This window comes from Siphateles boraxobius, unplaced genomic scaffold, assembly GCF_051911475.1.
Source record: "Siphateles boraxobius isolate OS27281-9 unplaced genomic scaffold, OSU_SipBor_1 77, whole genome shotgun sequence".
Taxonomy (NCBI): Eukaryota; Metazoa; Chordata; class Actinopteri; order Cypriniformes; family Leuciscidae; genus Siphateles; species Siphateles boraxobius.
In genome coordinates this window covers 10,402,421-10,422,482 of record NW_027509205.1, presented here as the reverse complement: position 1 = coordinate 10,422,482, position 20,062 = coordinate 10,402,421, and the positions used below count along the sequence as shown (strand labels likewise).

The 20,062-nt window shown below is 37.5% G+C and overlaps 1 protein-coding gene across 1 annotated transcript; it reads right to left on the bottom strand.

Moving 5' to 3' along the window:
• Positions 1-820: 820 nt before the first annotated feature.
• On the bottom strand, positions 821-19,646 carry cacnb3b (calcium channel, voltage-dependent, beta 3b). Its single transcript, XM_077218048.1, has 14 exons — positions 19,506-19,646; positions 11,140-11,259; positions 10,927-11,049; positions 10,723-10,844; positions 9,706-9,761; positions 9,483-9,502; positions 9,194-9,274; positions 7,551-7,609; positions 5,059-5,159; positions 4,760-4,911; positions 3,703-3,798; positions 3,401-3,574; positions 3,276-3,323; positions 821-2,356 (listed from the first exon to the last, which is right to left on the bottom strand). Exons 1-13 carry the CDS (start codon positions 19,545-19,547, stop codon positions 3,294-3,296), a joined length of 1,176 nt encoding a protein of 391 aa, XP_077074163.1. The 5' UTR covers positions 19,548-19,646; the 3' UTR covers positions 821-2,356; positions 3,276-3,293.
• Between the last annotated feature and the right edge of the window lie 416 nt (positions 19,647-20,062).

Below are 20,062 nucleotides of genomic sequence, written 5' to 3'. Positions count from 1 at the left end.
ACTCAACAATTTCAGCAGCAGATATGTCAGCAAGATCATCACTTATCATGCATATAAGTGTTGATGGTAAAAATATCAGGACTTATTATCAGTGTTTTGAGATTCTCGAAATCCAGGAAAAGAGGATGTTATTGAACAGTGATGAAAATGTGTTTTGAAGCAATACATCTTACTGTTGCTGTTGGAACAATGGTACGATTATGTACAGTGATAAAAAAAATTATTAATACAAAATAAAATATTATTAATATGAATCAAATTATAATTAAACAAAAATAATTAATACAATAATAATTAAATGATCAAAACAAATAGGTAATACTTTACAAAAGCACATTTCAGCATAAACCATGTTCACTTCATTACAAATTAAGTTGTAACAAATAAATGTATTTTGGGTGAAATTTTCTTTTACTTTACTTAGTTTGTTAATTTTTTCAAGGACGAGAGCATGTCCGCCAACACATCCAGGTTGGTATTAATCAAATTTACTTTGTACCAAAAAAACAAACATGTATAGTTTGATTAGATGTTTAATGTTCTCTTTTTAAAAGTTAAAAAGCCTATTTATTGCATATGCATGATTAAATGGTTAGTTGCAGTATTACGGAGCCCTGCACATGACAGGAAGGAAATAAAATATGTATATCAAGGCCACAAATTAACTATTCATTCCCATAACTTACTAATATGTCAGCATGTTTTACTAATTCAAAACCTAGCATAATACAAAAATAAATGAAAGAAATTTGCTATATTTCTATAGAAATACCATATTGAAATATATTCTAAATCTAAAAAATTAAATATTTTCAAAACAATTAGATGGAGCTGAACATCCACACATGTTAGCCTTTCAATTTCATTACCATCTATACAAAGGGAAAACATGGACTATGTAACATACTGCCGTGAATTATAAACAGTGCAATGCTAACTGTTGTTAGTGTTTTTAGGTCTGTGTTTTATGAGTTACAAAGTGTGTTTATTGGTTGAAAAGCTTAGCAAGTGTTAGAGTTGATTTGAGACATGTATGAAGTAGTTTTAGTGCATTTTGAATGTGAAATTATCTTGTGTTCCAACATAAAGTTGGTTAGGAGAACTGCGTGAAGAGTTTTGAAAAATTGACCACAGTATTGAGTAATGTGTCCTAAAGAATTAAAGTAAATAGTGTGCACGACATAATTTGTTCCATCGTTTTACTAAATCATGGCCACATTGCACTAATTTGTTCCCTTGTTTTAGTTAAATCAAAACGAGAGAACAAATTACTTCACCGTGGCCACAATTTACTAAAATGATGGAAGGGATTCTTAATTCGTGGCCACAATATATCCCCCCCCCCCCCCCCCCCCCGCATGTCATGCAGGGCTCCATACTATTGATATAATTTAGCTTTTTTTAATCACCTGCTGTCCCATCAGAACAGACCTGCGACCCATCAGTTTAGAACCACAAAGTAAATAATACTATATTAGGATGTTTAGTGCAATACTGAGATCTAGGCAAAAGATGTACAAACATTCATGTGGTCTGTTTTTCACTGATCTGAAAGGGTGATATTCGTGCAGTGTGGTTGTAAATAATGATGAGTTACTAGTGGATTTACCCCGGTTGATATAAAACTAAAGATTCCCAGTGGATGCAGCAAAACGACACAAGAAAATGAGAAAAGGACTTAAAGAAAAGTAAACACTTTTTCAGTTACAAATAGACCCAACTGTAATTTGAGAGTTGTGCTACATAAAGCTTTTTGGGTTATTAATTATGAGCTAATCATTTAAATAAAGTGAAATGGGCAAAAGCTACGGTCTTGATAAACCTTAAAAAAAAGAAATCAAAAGCGATGCAGGAGGTGGAGAGGTGGTGAGCTGACTGGCAGTTGTGACATGGGGTGCCCTTCTTTGTGAGGGCATGGTATGGATGCTCTGATGCCAGTGCCAGCCTCACCCTGGAGATAAGAGTCAGGCTGGCAGAACCTGGCGGACAGACGGCACCACCCATGGGTTAGGGGGAAAGCCCCTTTTTATCTCAGCGTGGGTCTCAGCAGGGACGTTCCGAACAGTTGAATGTGTGTATACCAGCCAGAGTGTGTGTGTGTGTTGGCCTGCAGCAGTGGTCCTGAGATGTAAAGGACGACACATGTGTTAGTGCACGGAAGGGTGTGTGCTGTCACCGTCAGTGAGGCTGGGATTGGTCCACTTCTCCTCTGGCCCTCATCTCATTCTCCATCCCTCTGCTCCTCCTCTTTCTCATCAGGGGGGCAGCTGCTCTGAGCACCATCTCATTCTGGGGCAGTGAGTGGCTGGCCTTTGAGGAATATTCTGGGGGTCTTTCTGGAATGTTCTGTGTCACTCTATAACAGTCAGAGAGCAGTGGAGAAAGGGATTATTATGGTTATAAACACCCTGGTGACAAGCTTACTGTCACTTGTTATTTAATAGTGCACCAATTTTTTTGTTTGTTGTGCAATACGGCCGTTGTTATACTGATACTAGTGGTCATCACGTCAAAGAAGTGTTTCAATTAGTCATTAAATAAAACTAAAATGAAAACTATTAAAATGAGTTTTCGTTAGGTAAAATCACATTATATTATGAATACACTTTAAAAAAAAAACACAACAATTAGAAATGTTGCATTGGCAACTAATTGAAAACAATAAGTTGAAGTACTAAAACAAACTATATATAAATATTCATAAAAATATTTTAAAAAAGCTAATAAAAATGACAAAAGCACATAACAAAATTATGAACTTTAAAATGAAAATATAATAATAAAAGATGATTAAAAATAATAATAAATACAAGAAGAGTAGAATAAATAATTCTAAAAGACAACTGGTTTCAGATGCCATAGTCGAAATGCCCATTTAAATTAAATTCATGAATTTACATTAATCTATTCTAATAGTGAAAGTGTCCAAATATAGGGTGGATTACCGAGATACAATGAAGCAAGTAGTAAAAAAATAAAATAAAAAAATAAATAAAAAGAGGAAAATTCAAACAAAATGAAACCGCCTTTATTAGTCTGAAATAAGACATTATTTTAAATATTTTTCAAACATACTTTTCTTGATGTGTAAAACCTTTTTAATGAAGTAAAAATGAGCATGCAAAATGTATTGATGTTATTATTAATATTATTATTATTTTAACAATAAAAAAGAGAATGTATGCAAAATAAGCCCTGACCGGGAAATACACATTGACGGTAATGATCTTTACTGACACATGATCTTAACTGATGAAAATCGATCCAACACTCACGCTTATTTGCGGTGGTACTCATTCAATTAGCTCCTGCGTCTCTGAGAACTGAAGGTAGAGAATGAGAGAGTGTTTAAGATCAATTAAGCAAGTGAAGTCCATGCAGTCAACATTTAAACACTCACCTGTTGGCTAGAGTTAGCTGAGGGGGGTGTAACTACATTTTGCTCCACTAGAGGGTTCAGGGGGGCAGCAGCGCCTGGCAGGTGAGTGGCACGCCAGTATATATCTAAGTATTCGGCCAGGTGTTCGCAGGCATCCTCTAACTGATTCTCATCCAGTATAACATCAAACATTTCCTAATGCAAGAGCAAAGCAGTGAGGATAAACAGTATGTAAAAGTGCAGGATATTGCATCCGTTCATTTGTTGCTTCAGTTTAATGTCCGTTAACAGAAGCTGAATGTATGTGCAGTACTGGGACTCACTGGTGGGCACTGTGCTAGTTTATCTCCAGCCATCAATTGCACATTGAGATGTTTGCTTTGAGATTTCCCTCTGGACTTAATGAGTCTTTGAAGAACCTGAGGTAGAAAGAGTGACAGAAAATGAGGGGCAAAAGTGGGAGCAATGCTTCAGGGAACTTTTAACCCTGTGGAAAAAATAAGCACACTTTTCAAACACAAAATTGATTAGTCTAATATCAATTTTCAACAGTAAATATACACGCTTCACAGAATTATTACTCTGTTTTTTTTTTTTCATTTTTATGAAACAGCAAATCTAACTTTAATCACAACTCTATGTATTTTGTTTGATACCTTTGTGTGGTTTAAAACACTCATTGGTCTTGCTAAAACAATTGGATAATATTTCAATAATAATATCTAAATAATATTGGGGCAAAATTGCTGGTTATGGTGGAAATGATAGAGGGACAAAATGGGTCTAAAATTATATAAATCGTTTTCAATTTTCAAATAATAATAGTTTATTTTTACTCATGATCATAGTTTTATAATAATAATTTGTACTTTATTATGGATTATTCATATTTTAAGTCTCAGTCTGGGACAGGGGGAAAATATTTAAAAAAACATAAAAGCACCTTTTGTCATGTGATTCCCTGTTATAGTCATGCGATCCTGCCATGTGTTCCCTTGTCTGATATGTCATGATGTCATTGGTTCATTGTTTCATTGTTCACAGGTGTCCCTTGTCTAGTCATTAGTCCTTGTGTATTTAAGCCTCATGTTTGCCATGTGTCCTTGTCAAGTATTGTTTCACTGTAACCTCTGTGGGTAATGCCATGGTTTTATGTTTGATCACAGTCTGTAAATAAATTGCACTTGGCTTCTCTACAAACTTGCCTCCAGTGGACTATATTACAATAGAAGGTATTTCAAAAGGTTTCCGAGGCCATTTTACAGTAATGTGACCTTTATACAACAACACAAAAGTTGTGTTTTATCATAAATCTGTAGTAAAAGAATCACCCATTTATAGCTTTTTAAAAACAAGTACAAATGTTAAATATTGTTGCACCTTTGGAGAGGACACTTTCACATAGACAATGATGGGAGCGAGGGAGGTCTTGAGAAGCTGTGAGGGATGGTTGATAGTATCTGCATCCAAGATCACCAACTGCAGACTTTTAGCCAGCTCAAATATTCTCTCAATCTCACTCTGCACCTCCGCTGAGAGAGAGAGAGACAGACATGAAAATAGGAACCACATTAATAATGAAACAACAAATGAGATCCTTCATACACAAAAATACTTTACCACTCGTTATATTTATGTAGGCTACTATTTAGCTTTACCCCTGTATGTTTGTCACTCACCCAGACTGGAGCGAGTGTTCGACCTCTCCATGATAGCCTTCTTATTCAGAACAGACCTTTTAGCCAGAGACAGATCTGCAGTCACCCGTGTGATAGAAATCCTGCCATGAAAAAAAAAAAAACTATTCAGAAGACTCGTAATAGAGCACACAAGTATGGACCACTTGTATGATACTTTATGGTGCTTTTTTGATATTTTGAAGCTTGACAGCCCCAGTTCCCATTCACTGAATTATACAAGTAAAGGCGCACTATGTAACTTATTCAATACATCATCAATTCCTCTTCCAAAATGTGGGTTTTGTCTTACCCTGAATCACTATGGTAAGCCTATTATAAGGGTTTATATTTTAGACCTAGAGGGATGGTTTTCGCTGGAAATTGCCTACATACGTCACTCGCCCGTGTGTGTTTCGTCATATCCGTAAACAGAGAAAAGTTGCTCAAGCTACTTTGAAGTGTATGGTGTGGGAGCAGCATAGATTAGTTGTCACAATGAACGAGAAAGCTTGAATGAATGAATGAATGAATGAATAATTTTCTTTCTTTTCTTTCTTTTTCCTCTACAGAACATGATCATTAGTAACAGAACATATTTTAACAAGAAGATAATAAAAACAAAATCTCAGCATGTTCAAAAGAAGAGAAAAAATACAGAAAAAAAGGAGAAGGAAGAAGCTAACTTATATTTACCTTCCCCTTTTACACATCTAACCTTGGGACGGCTACTGTTTTCTCTTTACAAAATATCATAATTTATACTTATTGAGAGATAAGAAAAAAAATCTTAATCATTTAAAGTACATTTATCTAAAAATAAATCACACAATACAATTATAAAATGAGAAAGAAATGACAGAAACAGACTATTTGGTAATTCAAATCAACCTCTTGAAAAAGAAATGAGACATCATGAGACATTTGTCCCAACCTTAATTCATGTACTTTTCTAATATAGACATTTTAAACCTTCTTTTAAATTGCACAGTATGATTGCTTTCCTTAATTATTACAGGTAAATTATTCCACAGCCTCACCCCATTGACAGATATGCACATGCTTTTGAGTGTTGTGCGTGCCATTGATTGAGAGAGATTTCCTCTCCTTCTTAAATTGTATCTACTATCTCTTTCCTTAAACCATTTTTGAATATTAGTAGGAAGTACTTTGTTTTTAGCTTTGTACATAATTTGTGCGGTCTTAAGATCCACTATGTCTTTAAATTTAAATTTTCGCAATGTTAAAAATAAATCATTTGTATGTACATGATAACCAACATTGCAGATTATTCTAATTGCCTTTTTCTGCATTGTATCGTCTTAAGGGTGGTTTTATAAGTATTGCCCCACACTTCTGTACAGTAGTGCAAATAAGGAAGAAAAAGCGCGCAGTATAAAATATACATTGTATCTCGGTTCAATATGTGTCTCACTTTACAAAATATACCATTAATCTTTGCCAATTTAGAACTAATATAATTGACTTGTGGTTTCCAGCATAGTTTATGATCAATTATTACTCCTAAAAAGGAGTTTTCATAGACTCTTTCTACTCTGGAATTATCACACAGTACTTCCAATAGTGAAATCATCGGGAATTCTACGCTTCCCAAATATCATACATTTAGTTTCCTTTATATTGAGAGATAATTTGTTTAAATCAAACCACAATTTAAGCTTAGCCAATTCTTTAGAGACAGTCATCAACAAATGTTGGAGATTCTCTCCTTCACAAAATATATTTGTATCATCGGCAAAAACTACAAATTTCAACAAATCAACAAATACATAAAACATTTATGTATAATAAAAATAATTTTGGTCCTAGAATTGAACATTGTGGTACACCATATATTGTATAGCTTGACATGGAACACACTAAATACTGAAAATACAATCAGAGGAGAGTCTGCTGGCAAAAAGAGAACATGACAGTGCTCTATTAAAATTAAAATCATCATTGGCTTGGCTTTTCTGAGGGATTTGAACTGTAAAGGTGACACGGAGATGGCGTTTTTATTACTCAACAGGTGAGTGAGGTATTTTATTGACCAGATAAATTGCCATATGTAGCTCTCTAACAGAGTTAATTGTAAAGCATTATCTATTGTGAAGGGTCATTTCATTATAGTTGTTGTAGCGCTGTGCTGGAATTTATTTACAAGGAAGTGCCTTGTCTATTAATGGGTATAGATACAGTAACGTCTTCAGTTAGTCAGCTTGAGATCCTTAGCTTCTCTGGCTATATCTCTTAAGCCTAGAAGTGAATGTTTTATGAGCAGTAGGATAATCTCTCTCTTGTTTTTTAGTTAAGAGAAAGAACCATATTCATCTGCACAGTTATGCAGAGCTGAAGCACAACCACAACAATAATCCTCTTCTGTAAAATGCATGGGTTTGAAACGACATGAGGGTGAGTAAGTGATTTATTTCCATTTTTACAAATTGACATTTTGGGTGAACTGTTCCTTTAAGCTTAGCTCACTCACTCACCTTCCATCAAACCTGTGTTTCAGGAAGTCAAACAAGGCTTTCTGCATCATATCAGTCACCTGTATCAGACAAGATTGTGAGAAAATATGCACACCCCAGAAACTTTTCATGTATAATTAACCTGTCAATCTGAGGTAATTCAGGCCTTGAGCTATAAATAGTGTTAACATTACCAGTGGTTTTGTTGTCTAAGGAATCTAGAGGGAAAATAAGGAGTCCAGGGGATTGTGAAGAATGTAAAAGGCTAATATAGTTTGGATGAGTTGGTTTTATTTAGACACAGGGTGAAAAATGAATGACTCCTGAAATAGAGAGTAGAGTCAGCAAGAGAAGCAGGTCCCTGGTGTCTCTGTTAAAGAGCTGACTGACAAATGTGTCCAGAGCTCTGTGCCACAGCTGGACTTAAATATTTCACATTCGTGAATCCTCTTACACTGCCTGAGCAATCGTATATAACAGGATACAAAAGTGAATGATAAGAATTTACACACCATAATTACCTTCCATGGGCCATGAAACTGTATTTTGCATCATTTTATTGAAGATAATTATGTGAAATATGGTTATATAAATATTATTTATTAAATATAATCAAAAATACTGACCATAAATATTGTTCATAGGCCATGAAACTGTATTTTGCATTATTAAATTACAATAAAACTATAATATTAAATGTAAACAATAAAATTATTATTTAAATGTAAATATAAGTATAAACTGCAAATATCTTTTCCCCCCCATGACAATGGTATTATTTAACTGTTTTTCTTTCATTTGTGATAAACAGTGCAGGTCATTGTGTCACTGGCATATCATATCATATCATATATTAGATAAGTCAATCTCTGCATGAACTTGTTGCAAAATGTGAGTTCATTCCAGTGTTGCTAAAATGTAATCTATTAAAATGATTTTCTGTAGTTGAAATAAAGCTGAAAAAAAAAAAATATATATATATATATATATTTTTTATTTTTTATTTTTTTTATTTTTATTATTATTAATTTTAGATAAATAAACGTACATTTCACATTTTTTAAGTTTATTAAAACTAAATTTACTTATTTATTTTAAGTAAATAAATTTTTAATTTTAGATAAATAAACTTATATTTCACGTTTTTAAAGTTTGTTATTCGTCTAACTATATATATAAAACGTGAAATATACGTTTATTTATCTAAAATTAATAAAATGAACTGAAATAATGCATTAAAGATATATAGAAACAAATGATTATGATAAGCACTAACTTTAGGACTATTTCTATTAATAACTAAAATTAAAATAATCTACTTCAAAATATTAATAAATACTGTAATATTATATAAATAATACTAAACATTGTTTTGTTCTTCATATTATAATTTTGGTGACTTAATATATAATGCATCACATTGAGGTACAAGTTAAAAGACACACAAGTCAAATGATTGAGTGATGATTTCTTAGTAAATGGTTCACATGTCTTTGATTTGATTGGTTCGTGTCACTTATAACAGCGAGTGTCATACTATCATTCTTACATTGCCAGTCACTGTATTAGGAACTGCAATATAACATATGCAAAGTTTTATTTACTCATTAAACACAACTATTACTTGCTTGGTGGTAGTTAATTCTGGACCCTGCAGAATTTACCTCATAGCCTTTCAGTGAGGGGCCAACCAGAACAACAGGCCTCATGGATGGCACCACATCATAGGGTGGAACGTGCTCTGTCTGCAACACACACACACGCTCTGAATCTTAACTAACATTTCTCGACATCTAATGAGTAGCCTCAAGGGATCCAGTTTCAATAACACAGCATTAAAATATCTTACAGCGAATAGTCAGAGAGGCCAGACACTAACTGCAAATATGTAATACCACTTTTTGAGGGACTGTGTTGCATTATGGAATCAAGGGAGCATCTTTAACCACCTACCTGTTTCTGCTTCTGTTTGGCTTGTTGAAAACAAGAAAAAGGTGTTTAAGAAAATCGGAAATACGCTGTTTTTGTGCAAAATGGCAAAATAATTTTATACTGAAATATTAAATCATGCCGACAGATAAAAGCAGGGTGTGCCCTAAGGGGAAATGAGAGTGGCTCAATAGTACTGGTATAACAGTAAAACAGTGATGTGTGAGAGTATTTAAATACCTCTCACCTGCAGAAGGAGGAGTAGACCTCCAGCCCCCAGATGAAGCATTCCCTCCCATTTTCCTGTTAACAACATGAACACTTCAATTATATGATAAGACATGCGGATAGCTGAATGTATGTTATCATACTTTGAACACAGAATCCGATGTGGCACTTATGAGCTGAGATTTCTTATTAATAGCAAGCACAATTGCAAATCACAGCATTTGAAGGTAGAAGCGTTTATCTCTCACCCATGGAATAGTTTACAAAAAATGAACCAGTACTAATTATCATCACTGATGCATGTTAACGAGGGTCAATTCTCACTACTCACTATTAACTTCTTGTTTATTTAACTTTTAGTTTTTTTTGTGGGGTTTTTTAATGCCATGTCAGCTTCTTTAGCTGACATGGCATTGAACACCATGCTTGAGTTATTCAAATTTAAAATAGAAATAAAAGATATTTAAGACCCACTTTCCAAAAAAATTCTAAAATTACATTTGGAATAAGTTGATTAAAATTAACTGCTCATGGAAACATAAGCATATGAGTGTGGAACAAAATGGGAAAGACTAAATAATGAAAGAATATAAGTTTTTGAGTGAACTATTCTTAAATGATAATTTAAGGCCGGTTCATACCAAGAATGATAACTATTAGGATAGATAACTATATTAGCGTCCAAACCAATGCATGATATAATTCTCCATTCGGTTTATTATAAGCACGTGTTTCAGTTATGTCATCTGTGGCTTTAAATGCTCAAGCTCTTTAAAGCAGCATGGATTCTGATTGGCTGTCAATGTTGTTATCGTTCATCAGCTGGGGAAAAAATCATTGTGAAAGTGATTCCAATGATATCGTCGTCTCTCTGTGCCGTTATCGTTATAGCTATAGTGTGGAGTAGTGTGGCTATTCTTTTATGCTTAGAATGATTTTAAAAACAAACTTTTAAAATAGTTATCGTCCTTGGTGTGGGTCTCTATACAGTATTCAATGATGAGTAGATATGATGAAATGTAATTGTAGTTAAGACCTCTGAGCTGCTTTCTGTTCCTGTTTGATCCGCATGGCCTCCAGTTTAACAGGGCTGGGGATGAAGGCAATATCTGCCCCCTCCTTCACCAGCCTCCCGATCCACCAGTCATTATTATACTTCTGTAGGATGAGAGACAATGTGCTCAATAAAACACTGAAACATTAGCTTACTGTTCACTTTAGTTCATTGATCGCTTCCTACCTCTTTTATTTGTAGAAAATCTTTGGTTTCAAAGTTGATGGCAGTACCCTGAACCGGACAGTCTTCATCAAGAGCCCCGCAGTAGCTGACATTGGTTCTCACAGCAAATGCCACAGGTTTGGTCTACAAAAAAGGAGAAAACATTAGAAAAGTAACAAAAAAACAAAGAGAAGTTAACATTATTTAAAGATGAGATGTAATTGACTGTGCAACCTTGGCTCTCTCGAGCTGGAGGTGGGCCTGGCGCTCGGCCTCACGCCGAGACGCCTCCTTGTCCTCCTCCAGGGACAGGTCGGAATCCGATGGTCTACTAGTGTAGGAATCAGCTGAACTCTGCAAAAAGGACAAGAGTCCAATGTGAGAAATGCTCTTTCATATTCTATTTGTATAATTACTTTTGTTTACTTTTACAAGTAAATTCATTATATACACTTTATAAATCTTTGTCATTTATCTGATTTCCTTTTATTGCTTTATTTTCAGTTCTATCATGACAAATCTTGGAAGATTTTTAGCATGATAATGGATATGAAAATGTTAATGTATTTGGTCTTGGCGGAATAGCCTAGATCTGCTGTGCTGCTGCTGATGATTATTTATATTGTTGTAGATTATTGCTGCTGCAGAGCAAGTACAGGGCCTTGGTACCAACGCTGCTGTGGTATGCAAGACATACTGCTTCTGCACAAACAGCATATATAAAAGTTATCAGTTGCATATTAAATGGGTGGAGTAAACACTCCCCAGCTATTTAAATGTTGAGCAGCAAGCTCATTGGCTGCAGGAACCAATCAGCCTGTTCCATGTAGTAAACAATGTAAATGTCATCAGGTTGTATTAAGGAATCATCAGTCTGTGCCATTTAGGCAGTATTGCCAAGTTGTTGCCACGGGTAGGTTTCCACCACCGTAAGTACGATTTCAGCACTCCAAAACCCCCAAATGTACAAATTCAAAGGGATGGAGAAAATCGCATTGGGCTATTTTTGGGCTACTTTTGACTGGTCATTGATCTACTTTGGTTGCACAGACCTGGCAATCCTGCATTTAGGCCTTATTTCGCAGACAGGGCTTAGATTAGGCCAGTATTAGGCCTTAGTTCATTTAGAACATGAAGTTAGCTTTTATAAACATGCCTTAGAAAAAAAAACATTAATGATGTGCATCTTGAGACAAAACAATGGCAGTGACGTATTTTAAGATATGTCAGTGCAAGTTGCTTTCATTTAAAACAGTTCAAACTGGGACTAGGCTTACGCATTGTCAGTGAAACTGGGGGCTGGTTTCATGCCAGAAGTTGTCATGAAGTTTCATGACAGAACTTGGTATTTTTATCTGACACAGGGCAATTTCTGCTAATGCTATGCAATACTAAATGTAAAAATATTTGTCATGCCAATAAAGCACCTTAAATTGAATCTAAAAAAATAATAATAATATCTTAATAATATCTAATAATGTCTTCTGACTTACATTTTAGCTTTGTAAAGGGCAACTTAAATGCTTCTGACATGTTGATATTTATGTCAAATACTTCCATTTAACAAATTACTTTAATCAATCAGAATATAGACTGTTTAATGCGGCTCAAAGTTGGCATCCATTTATTTATGACAATTGCCTATTGTAAATAACCACCTTAATGTATATAAACTAAAAAATTTTAAACTCAATTACAAGGTAATGTAATACATAAATGAATTCATAAGCTCAACAGAAACGTGTGTGGTTGGTTACAATGCTGCAAAAAAGAAAAAGAAATCTGATGCAACATAAGCAGATCTAAATGTAATGCCGCAGTCAACACTTTTTATTCATTTACACATTTCCCTTTTAATCACAGCCACATGTTGCCTAATTTTTGCCCCTAGCCCCCATTCATTTCTGACCCTAGAAGAAATGCACCGAAAACAAAACACCCACTGACCCTAAACAAGTATTGAAATCCTCCATCCCTCTGATTTTCCCTCCAGACCAGCCTTTCTCTTGCTCTCTTTCCCTCCAAAATCCAGAACACAGTGAGGATATGATTTAAATATCAAAGGCAGCCACAGGGCGCAGGTGTCTGCGACACCTACCGTCGAAAGAGATAAAGCATAATTAAGCAGACGCCGGCTAAGATAAGATTCTTATGTGCGATTAAAATATACCTCCCGTCTAAATGAACATGTTAATTAAAAGGCAGCCCTGCTATGGGAGGCATCTCTATCACAGAGCTATCCTGAACCAGCTCTTGGATGATCTACACCATTTTCATCTCTTTCATGTGTTCAGTTTAGAAATATATTAAAAGAAAGATAGAGAATGGCTTTGAAGCACAACAACACACAATATCAAACACATTTTTTTTTTCTTTTTGGCCACTTTTATCAACCGGAGGTAACAGTGATGCATGTTTCGCCAGCATACAGTAAGCATCAGTGCATTTGCTGTGACACATATTTTGTGTTCCTTACACACACAGTTTAAACGTACATTAACTCGGAGTTGTTTTCAGATGACCCGACAGACTAAGCAATTTTTCACTCAGTACCTTGATCGATAATGTAATCCTTTAAAAGACATGATGCATAGCAACCTCATCCGCTAAGAGTATTTCCACAACACCTTATCCACTTATAACACACATTCTATCCATTAGACATTCCCAGAAAAGGCTGATTACAATGCTTACAGTATGTAGCTTAAATGAAGCTATTAATATTTACTCTAAATATTTTCAAATTTGTATCATCAGCTACAAAGCATCACTCATTTGCATTTTTAACAGACAGTGGGGTCCAAAGTCTGAGAGCACTTTTGAAAATAGATCTATTTTTAGTTGTTCTAATTAAACAATTTTGTGTTGTCAGCAAAACAATTTGAGTGAAAGGCTGGCTAACACTTTACTTAAAGCCTTTATGCATAATGCGTTACCTTATGTATAAGGTATTCATAATGTACATTATAATGCATTATATGTTTTCATAAATAATTGTAACAAAATTGAATTAAAAAATGAATTGAAATATTTGCAGATTCCTTGTTACACTGAAATTGGTTGTTTGTCATGTGTTTTAACGCATTATACTTTCTAAAGGTGTAACAATTAATAGATGCATATTATAATGTATAATAACTGTAGTTACAATTATTCATGAGACCATACTATGCATTATAATGTGCATTACAGGGTATAATAAATGCATTAAAATACTTTTATACAAGTAAAGTGTTACCAAACGTTTAATTGAAAAATTATTTTGAATTTCTGAATGTTTTCAGAAGGTTTATATACAAAGTTCTGTCATGAAACTCTTGAGGGCGCAGGCCGATGGGTCCTTGACTTAATCTGCTTGCAATCACATCATTCTCATAGGGCACAGCTGATTGGTTCCTACTGCCTTGGATTGGTAGCCAATGACCTCACTGCATGCTCAACCTTCAAATACTCGGTCAGCATTTGCTGTAGCAGTTCCTGCATGCTTTCAGAAACCCTCCACCTTCTCCAGCTCCACCTGTATATATGATGTTTTATTAACAAAGTTCTGGAGGAGCACGCTCAGGTAATTAACACGAGTGGAGAGCACTTAGCAATCAAAGATAAGAGGTGTGTATAAATTCAGCAGTCTCACCTCAATTCATTGACAGTTTAGCAGCATCTTGGCTCGCCGTTTTGCTACCATGTCGCAACGTCAAAGCTCTTCATCTGACAAAGAAACAAACATCCCCAGGGATCCGCCATTGCATTTCACCGGCCTCAGGACCATTCCTCCTATGCCGGACATTGCACCTGAGCCCCAGGCTTCTTTGCGCGACCGCAGGCCTGTCCGAACAGCCCTGCGCTCGCCAAGATGTCGATGCCAGTCTCCGCTGCCCATGGCCCATAGCAATCATAGCCGAGCTCGCGTTGTCCTATGGGGGAGGCCCTTCTAAACGTACCATAAACTTTTTTCAGCCAAAAGTGCCATGCGAGTCGCACAGTGGACCAGTGCACATACTGGGGTGCATTCGACCCAGATCTCCATAGCAGGGTGTTTTTAGGCTGCAAAAACATTTCTTGCGCGGTCTGTAGGTCAGTGGCGCACTCAACTACATAGTGCCCGCAGGTTAACCCTTCCTCTCTTCCCTGCCCGGGAACAAGCACTGCTAAATCCACCAGCTTTGTGCCTTGTGCAGTAACCGCCAGCACAAACCAGGATTTCGAAAGGACACTCTCCTCTCCTCATTCCGAATCGTTCAAAACGCGAACTCCTATCCCTGCTCGGCCATTTAAACTTCGCAATGTGCATCATTCCGCAGGGCCACCCCTTCATATCGCATGTCCTCTCACTCGCGTTCTCCGTCCACTCGCTAGAGGACCTCATTTCCATAAAACAAGCTTGTCGCGACGAAATCAGGTTATGGTTAACATTCCTAAACCAGTGGAACGGCCTATCCTTTTTCTATAACAATCTTGTTTCGTCCTCCATCGATATCCAACTGTTCAGACACCGCCCCCTCAATCGGTTTCGGGGGGTTTTATCAAGGTCATTGGTTCGAGTCTCCATGACCACCGCAGCCCCAGGACATATCACAATCCTCAGCGCTATTCGAGCTTTACCATCTCGTAGTGGCAGCTTTTCTGTGGGGGAAAGAATGGTCCGCTAGCAGCATTTTAGTACATTGCGACAACGACGCAACAGTGCATTGCATTAACAAAGGCCATTCCCATTCCTAAGGCGTCTCATCTGGATTTCAACTTGCGATCAATTCATCATAATTGCTGGGTCAGAAAACCAAATCGCTGACTCCCTGTCTCGTTTCCTGTTTCAGAAATTCAGGACGCTGGCTCCAGAGGCGGATCAATTCCCATATCCAGTACCTCGCTATTCAGAACTGATATTCCCGTAACCCACCCGTTAAAACCCCTCCTCGACCATCGCTCGACACTATCCTCCAAGCAGTTTCTCCCAGGACCCTCTAATCCTACTTGACCACTTCGAGATGTTTTATAGTCTTCCATCTCTCTTATAACATGCCGTTCCCCGATTTTTCTCTTCTTTCAATTACCTCATTTATTTCCTACCTTAATAGCGTTAAGGGCCTACAAGTCAGGTCAATCAAAGGTTACTTGAGCGGTGTTCAGTTTTTCCATTAATTGATGTACGGCGCTCCCTCCTCCGAGATAAACAATTCACAAACCTCCCTCCTGATCAAAGGGATTCAAAGATCCCAGCTCACCCGTCTCGATACCCGACAAACCATAACGCACATTCTCACCAAATGTATTCACGCCCTCTGCACAGACTACCAGCCCCTCAATACCGCCCGCACACTTGACGCTATGTTTATCCTAGCATTTTTTTGGTTTTCTTAGATGTTCGGAACTCTCTATCTCTTCCAAATTCGACCCAAAAATCCACCCGACCATCTCAGACTTATCAGTACTAGATGGTGAAACAATCTCATATTTGATCAAGCAAAGACCGACCAAACCAAAAAAGGTAATTTCATCTACATTTTTAACCTCTTGTCGCCAATCCAACCATACCAGTCCATTCTGGGATATGTGCAATGGAGAAGCTCTCAGGCTAAATCTCCTCTGGAACCCCTGTTCATAGATGAATCCAATAAACCCGTGACATGCTTTTGGTTCCAGAAACACCTCATATCGTTATCCAACAGTCAGGCATTCCAGCAAAGAATGTCTCAAGTCACTATTTCCGTATCGGGGCAGCAACTTCAGCAGCCCAAAAAGGCCTCTCCGAACAGCAGATCCAAACTCTTGGGAGATGGTCCTCAGATGCTTTCCAAAGCTATATTAGGACCAACCGGTTCCACATTAAAAAAGCCCACCAAACCCTCAGTGATAAAAACCCCCTGGGTCGTCCACCTGGGGTCTCTCTCTCTTTCCGTCCAGCGAGCTTTTGTCTCACAGCGGACGCAGTGAGATCTCTCCGGTGGAGCACTTAGGTTTTTTTATCTTCAGTCCAGCAAATATTTGGTCTCACAGCGGACGCAGTGAGAAAATCTCCCGGTCGAGTACTCATGTTTCTCTTTCCTGTTTTCTCTTTATGTGCAGCAAGCATTTGGTCTCACAGTGGACACAGCGAGAACTTTCCCGGTAGAGCACTTAAGTTTTCTCCTACGTCTAGCAAGCATTTGGTCTCACAGTGGACACAGCGAGAACTTTCCCGGTAGAGCACTTAAGTTTTCTCCTACGTCTAGCAAGCATTTGGTCTCACAGTGGACACAGCGAGAACTTTCCCGGTAGAGCACTTAAGTTTTCTCTTGCGTCTAGCAAGCATTTGGTCTCACAGCGGACGCAGTGAGAAAATCTCCCGGTCGAGTATTCATGCTCCTCTTTCCTGTTTTTTCTTTTTGTCTAGCAAGCATTGGTCTCACAGCGGATGCAGCGAGAACTCTCTCGTAAGCATAGATCGGAATTGTCACTCCACCGTCAGCGGGTAGGGCCCAACGACCGCGAGCCGCCCCCAATCGAAGCTACATGGTCTGCCGTCCGTGATCTGCCGCGAACTGCTCCCATCAAGAAAGGCGCAAGCTCTCCCGACTGGTCGTTACAAATCAAGTTTGCGGGCCAGCAGGGCCTGTCAGTCCGGCACCGTGAGCCGCCATCATGAGCCCTCCTGGTCAAGCATCCAGGTCCCTTCTCGAGATGCCAGCTCGCCAAACTCGGCACTCCTTTGCCCCCCTCTTTAGTCCTCTGCTCTTTAGCCTTTCGGGGGGAGTACTCTGGCTTTGCGCCGAACTCCGAGCTCCGAGCACTCCCCCCGAACAGCACGCCAAATACGCATTTAACTTTACTCCATCTAATTTTATGTAAGTGTGAACTCGTGAAATCTGCTATGGATAATTCAATTTCAATTAATGTATGCATATTGTACAGAAGCAGCATGTCTTACTTGCTCACAGTGTGTTGTGTATTGGTAGTAGCAAGTCTCGTACTTGCTCTGCAGCAGAAGCAATAGCCAACAGCAGAGTAGCAGATCTATTCCACCAAAATCAAACATATCAACATTGTCAAATCCATTGCCATGCCAAACACTCAAAGAGTTGTCATGACAGAACTTCCTTTTGCTTTAATGACAGCAACACTCAAGCTGCATGAACTCCACAATTTTGTGTAAAACATGATGAGAATGATTTGAGAATGATCCAAAGAGCATCTTGAGCTTCAGAGGTTGGAAATCTGACTGTTTGTACAAAGGCTTCCACATGATTAATGTAATCATTTTAAATACTTGGCATCATAATGTAAAATTTTTCAAAATCCTTAAACATTTTGTTTTTGTCAGATTTTTAAAAGTATTGTATTTTGCATTTTCTTTCAACTGGTGCGCTTTGCAGGCCAGATACATGTGAATATGAATGTTGGCAGCTCTGCGTTTAGCACAACTTGTTGTGTATGCAATAGCAGCACACAGTCAACAGGGGGTGAAAAATCAATGAACCTCCCCTTGTCCACAAGGCTTGTTAGATAACAGTCATTCATTCTCCTATACTTCAAACAGTTTCATGCCCTATTTTCATTCATATTGTCAGAATCTGATTCCCAGTCTCCTGTATGTCTGCTGCAATGTGTTTGAACATGGAGACGATGCAGGACAGATCCTGATTGTGATGAGAACAGGGATCACAGAAGAATCAACTATATGCAACAACCGTGCATTTTTGCATTATATGATCAGTCTCTATAATCAGTATCAGAAGAAAGGCTGAACTACATTGACTGCTGCAATTAAATTATTATTATTTTATTACACATATTTGCCCCTTGGAATTGATATCAAGGGATTTATTTAGGTGAATTTTTTAAATAGTTTTTTAAGTGTTTGTATTATTATTATTTCATTTTTTTTTACCTTTTTGAATATAAAACACACAGCATGCCACGAATTTATGTCAAGTGAATAAACCCATAAAGACCAAACATATAATATTATGGAATAAAATAGCAAAAACAGAAGAATTAAAATGTACCTAAGTTTATGTAGCCTACATGATAGATATAGGCTATACATAATAGTTATAATAGATTAAATATAATACATTTAAATAAAAACTTATACATAAATATCTGTGGCATTTTGGTCACCTTTCAGTGCAATGTTTCACCTTAAAACTGGACCTGAATTCTGACCCTGGTTAATAAAAAATATTACCGTCAAGCCCCTGGAATGGACATTTCTGCCTTTCAAAATGACATATATCACCTGCTTGCAATACAATTTAAAAGCAAACCCACAGAAAGATATGCGCGAGTTAGAGAATCCATGTTCTCAATTAAACGTTTAATGCAGCATTTGATGAGTCTGCATGCTGGTAGAAAAGCTAAGGCTCCATCTCGACTGAGAATAATTTATTCATAAAAAAGGCTTGCATGAGGATATTAATAGACTATGACCCAGGCAGAATGCATGCAAAATTCATTCACTTCACCAAAGCAGCACTGATTGATTACAAATCACATGGAGTGAAAATGTAATAGAGAGGGAGCGCGCGAGAGAAAATCAGTGAGCGAGCAAGAGAGAGAGAGAGAGAGAGAGAGAGAGAGAGAGAGAGTGCAAGTGAGGGAGAGAGAAAGCAAACTATCCCTACCTTGCAGCTGAGGAGTGCTGCGCTAGAATCGGACGCGGACATGCCTATAGAAACAGCTCGTATCGCCCCCCATCACTCTGTGTCCGAGCGAGACGCGAGTAATGCGGCAGGCAGAGAGAGGGGAAGCCGAAGCCTCAGCTCTGATGCTAGCGAACGCACTGGCACTGCACTCAACGCCTATACAAAATTGATGCCCTGACTGCAGCAGCCGAGCTGTGCTGCTCACTGAGAGCAAACGCCCTCCCTCTGCCGCTGCTTGCCTTTCTTCCGCCTGCTCTCACATTCAATCAGGCTCCATTTTCTCCTGCTCCACACACACTGGAGATGCGGTTCTGCAGTCAATGTTGCGGGGGAGGAGATGTTTACCTCTCACACGAGACAATGAGATCTCATTCTCTTGCAGCAGGAAATACAAAGGTGCTTTAAGAAGTGGGATGCGTGAAGTGAAACCCGTCACATTATGATGGCCACATGTGTTGTTATTATGAAAATCAAGCCTGAATAGGTAAAAATAGACATTTAATTAGGCTACATTTAGTTTTTACACACATGCGTCA

Bases quoted from the DNA above. Each gene is read 5' to 3' on its own strand.
- cacnb3b (XM_077218048.1), bottom strand. From the start codon at position 19,547: ATGTCCGCGTCCGATTCTAGCGCAGCACTCCTCAGCTGCAAG. The intron at 5,160-7,550 runs GTGAGTGAGTGA...TTTTCATGGCAG, and splicing joins AAACACAGGTTTGATGGAAG to GATTTCTATCACACGGGTGA. The intron at 3,324-3,400 runs GTGAGTGTTTAA...CTCTACCTTCAG, and splicing joins CAGCTAACTCTAGCCAACAG to TTCTCAGAGACGCAGGAGCT.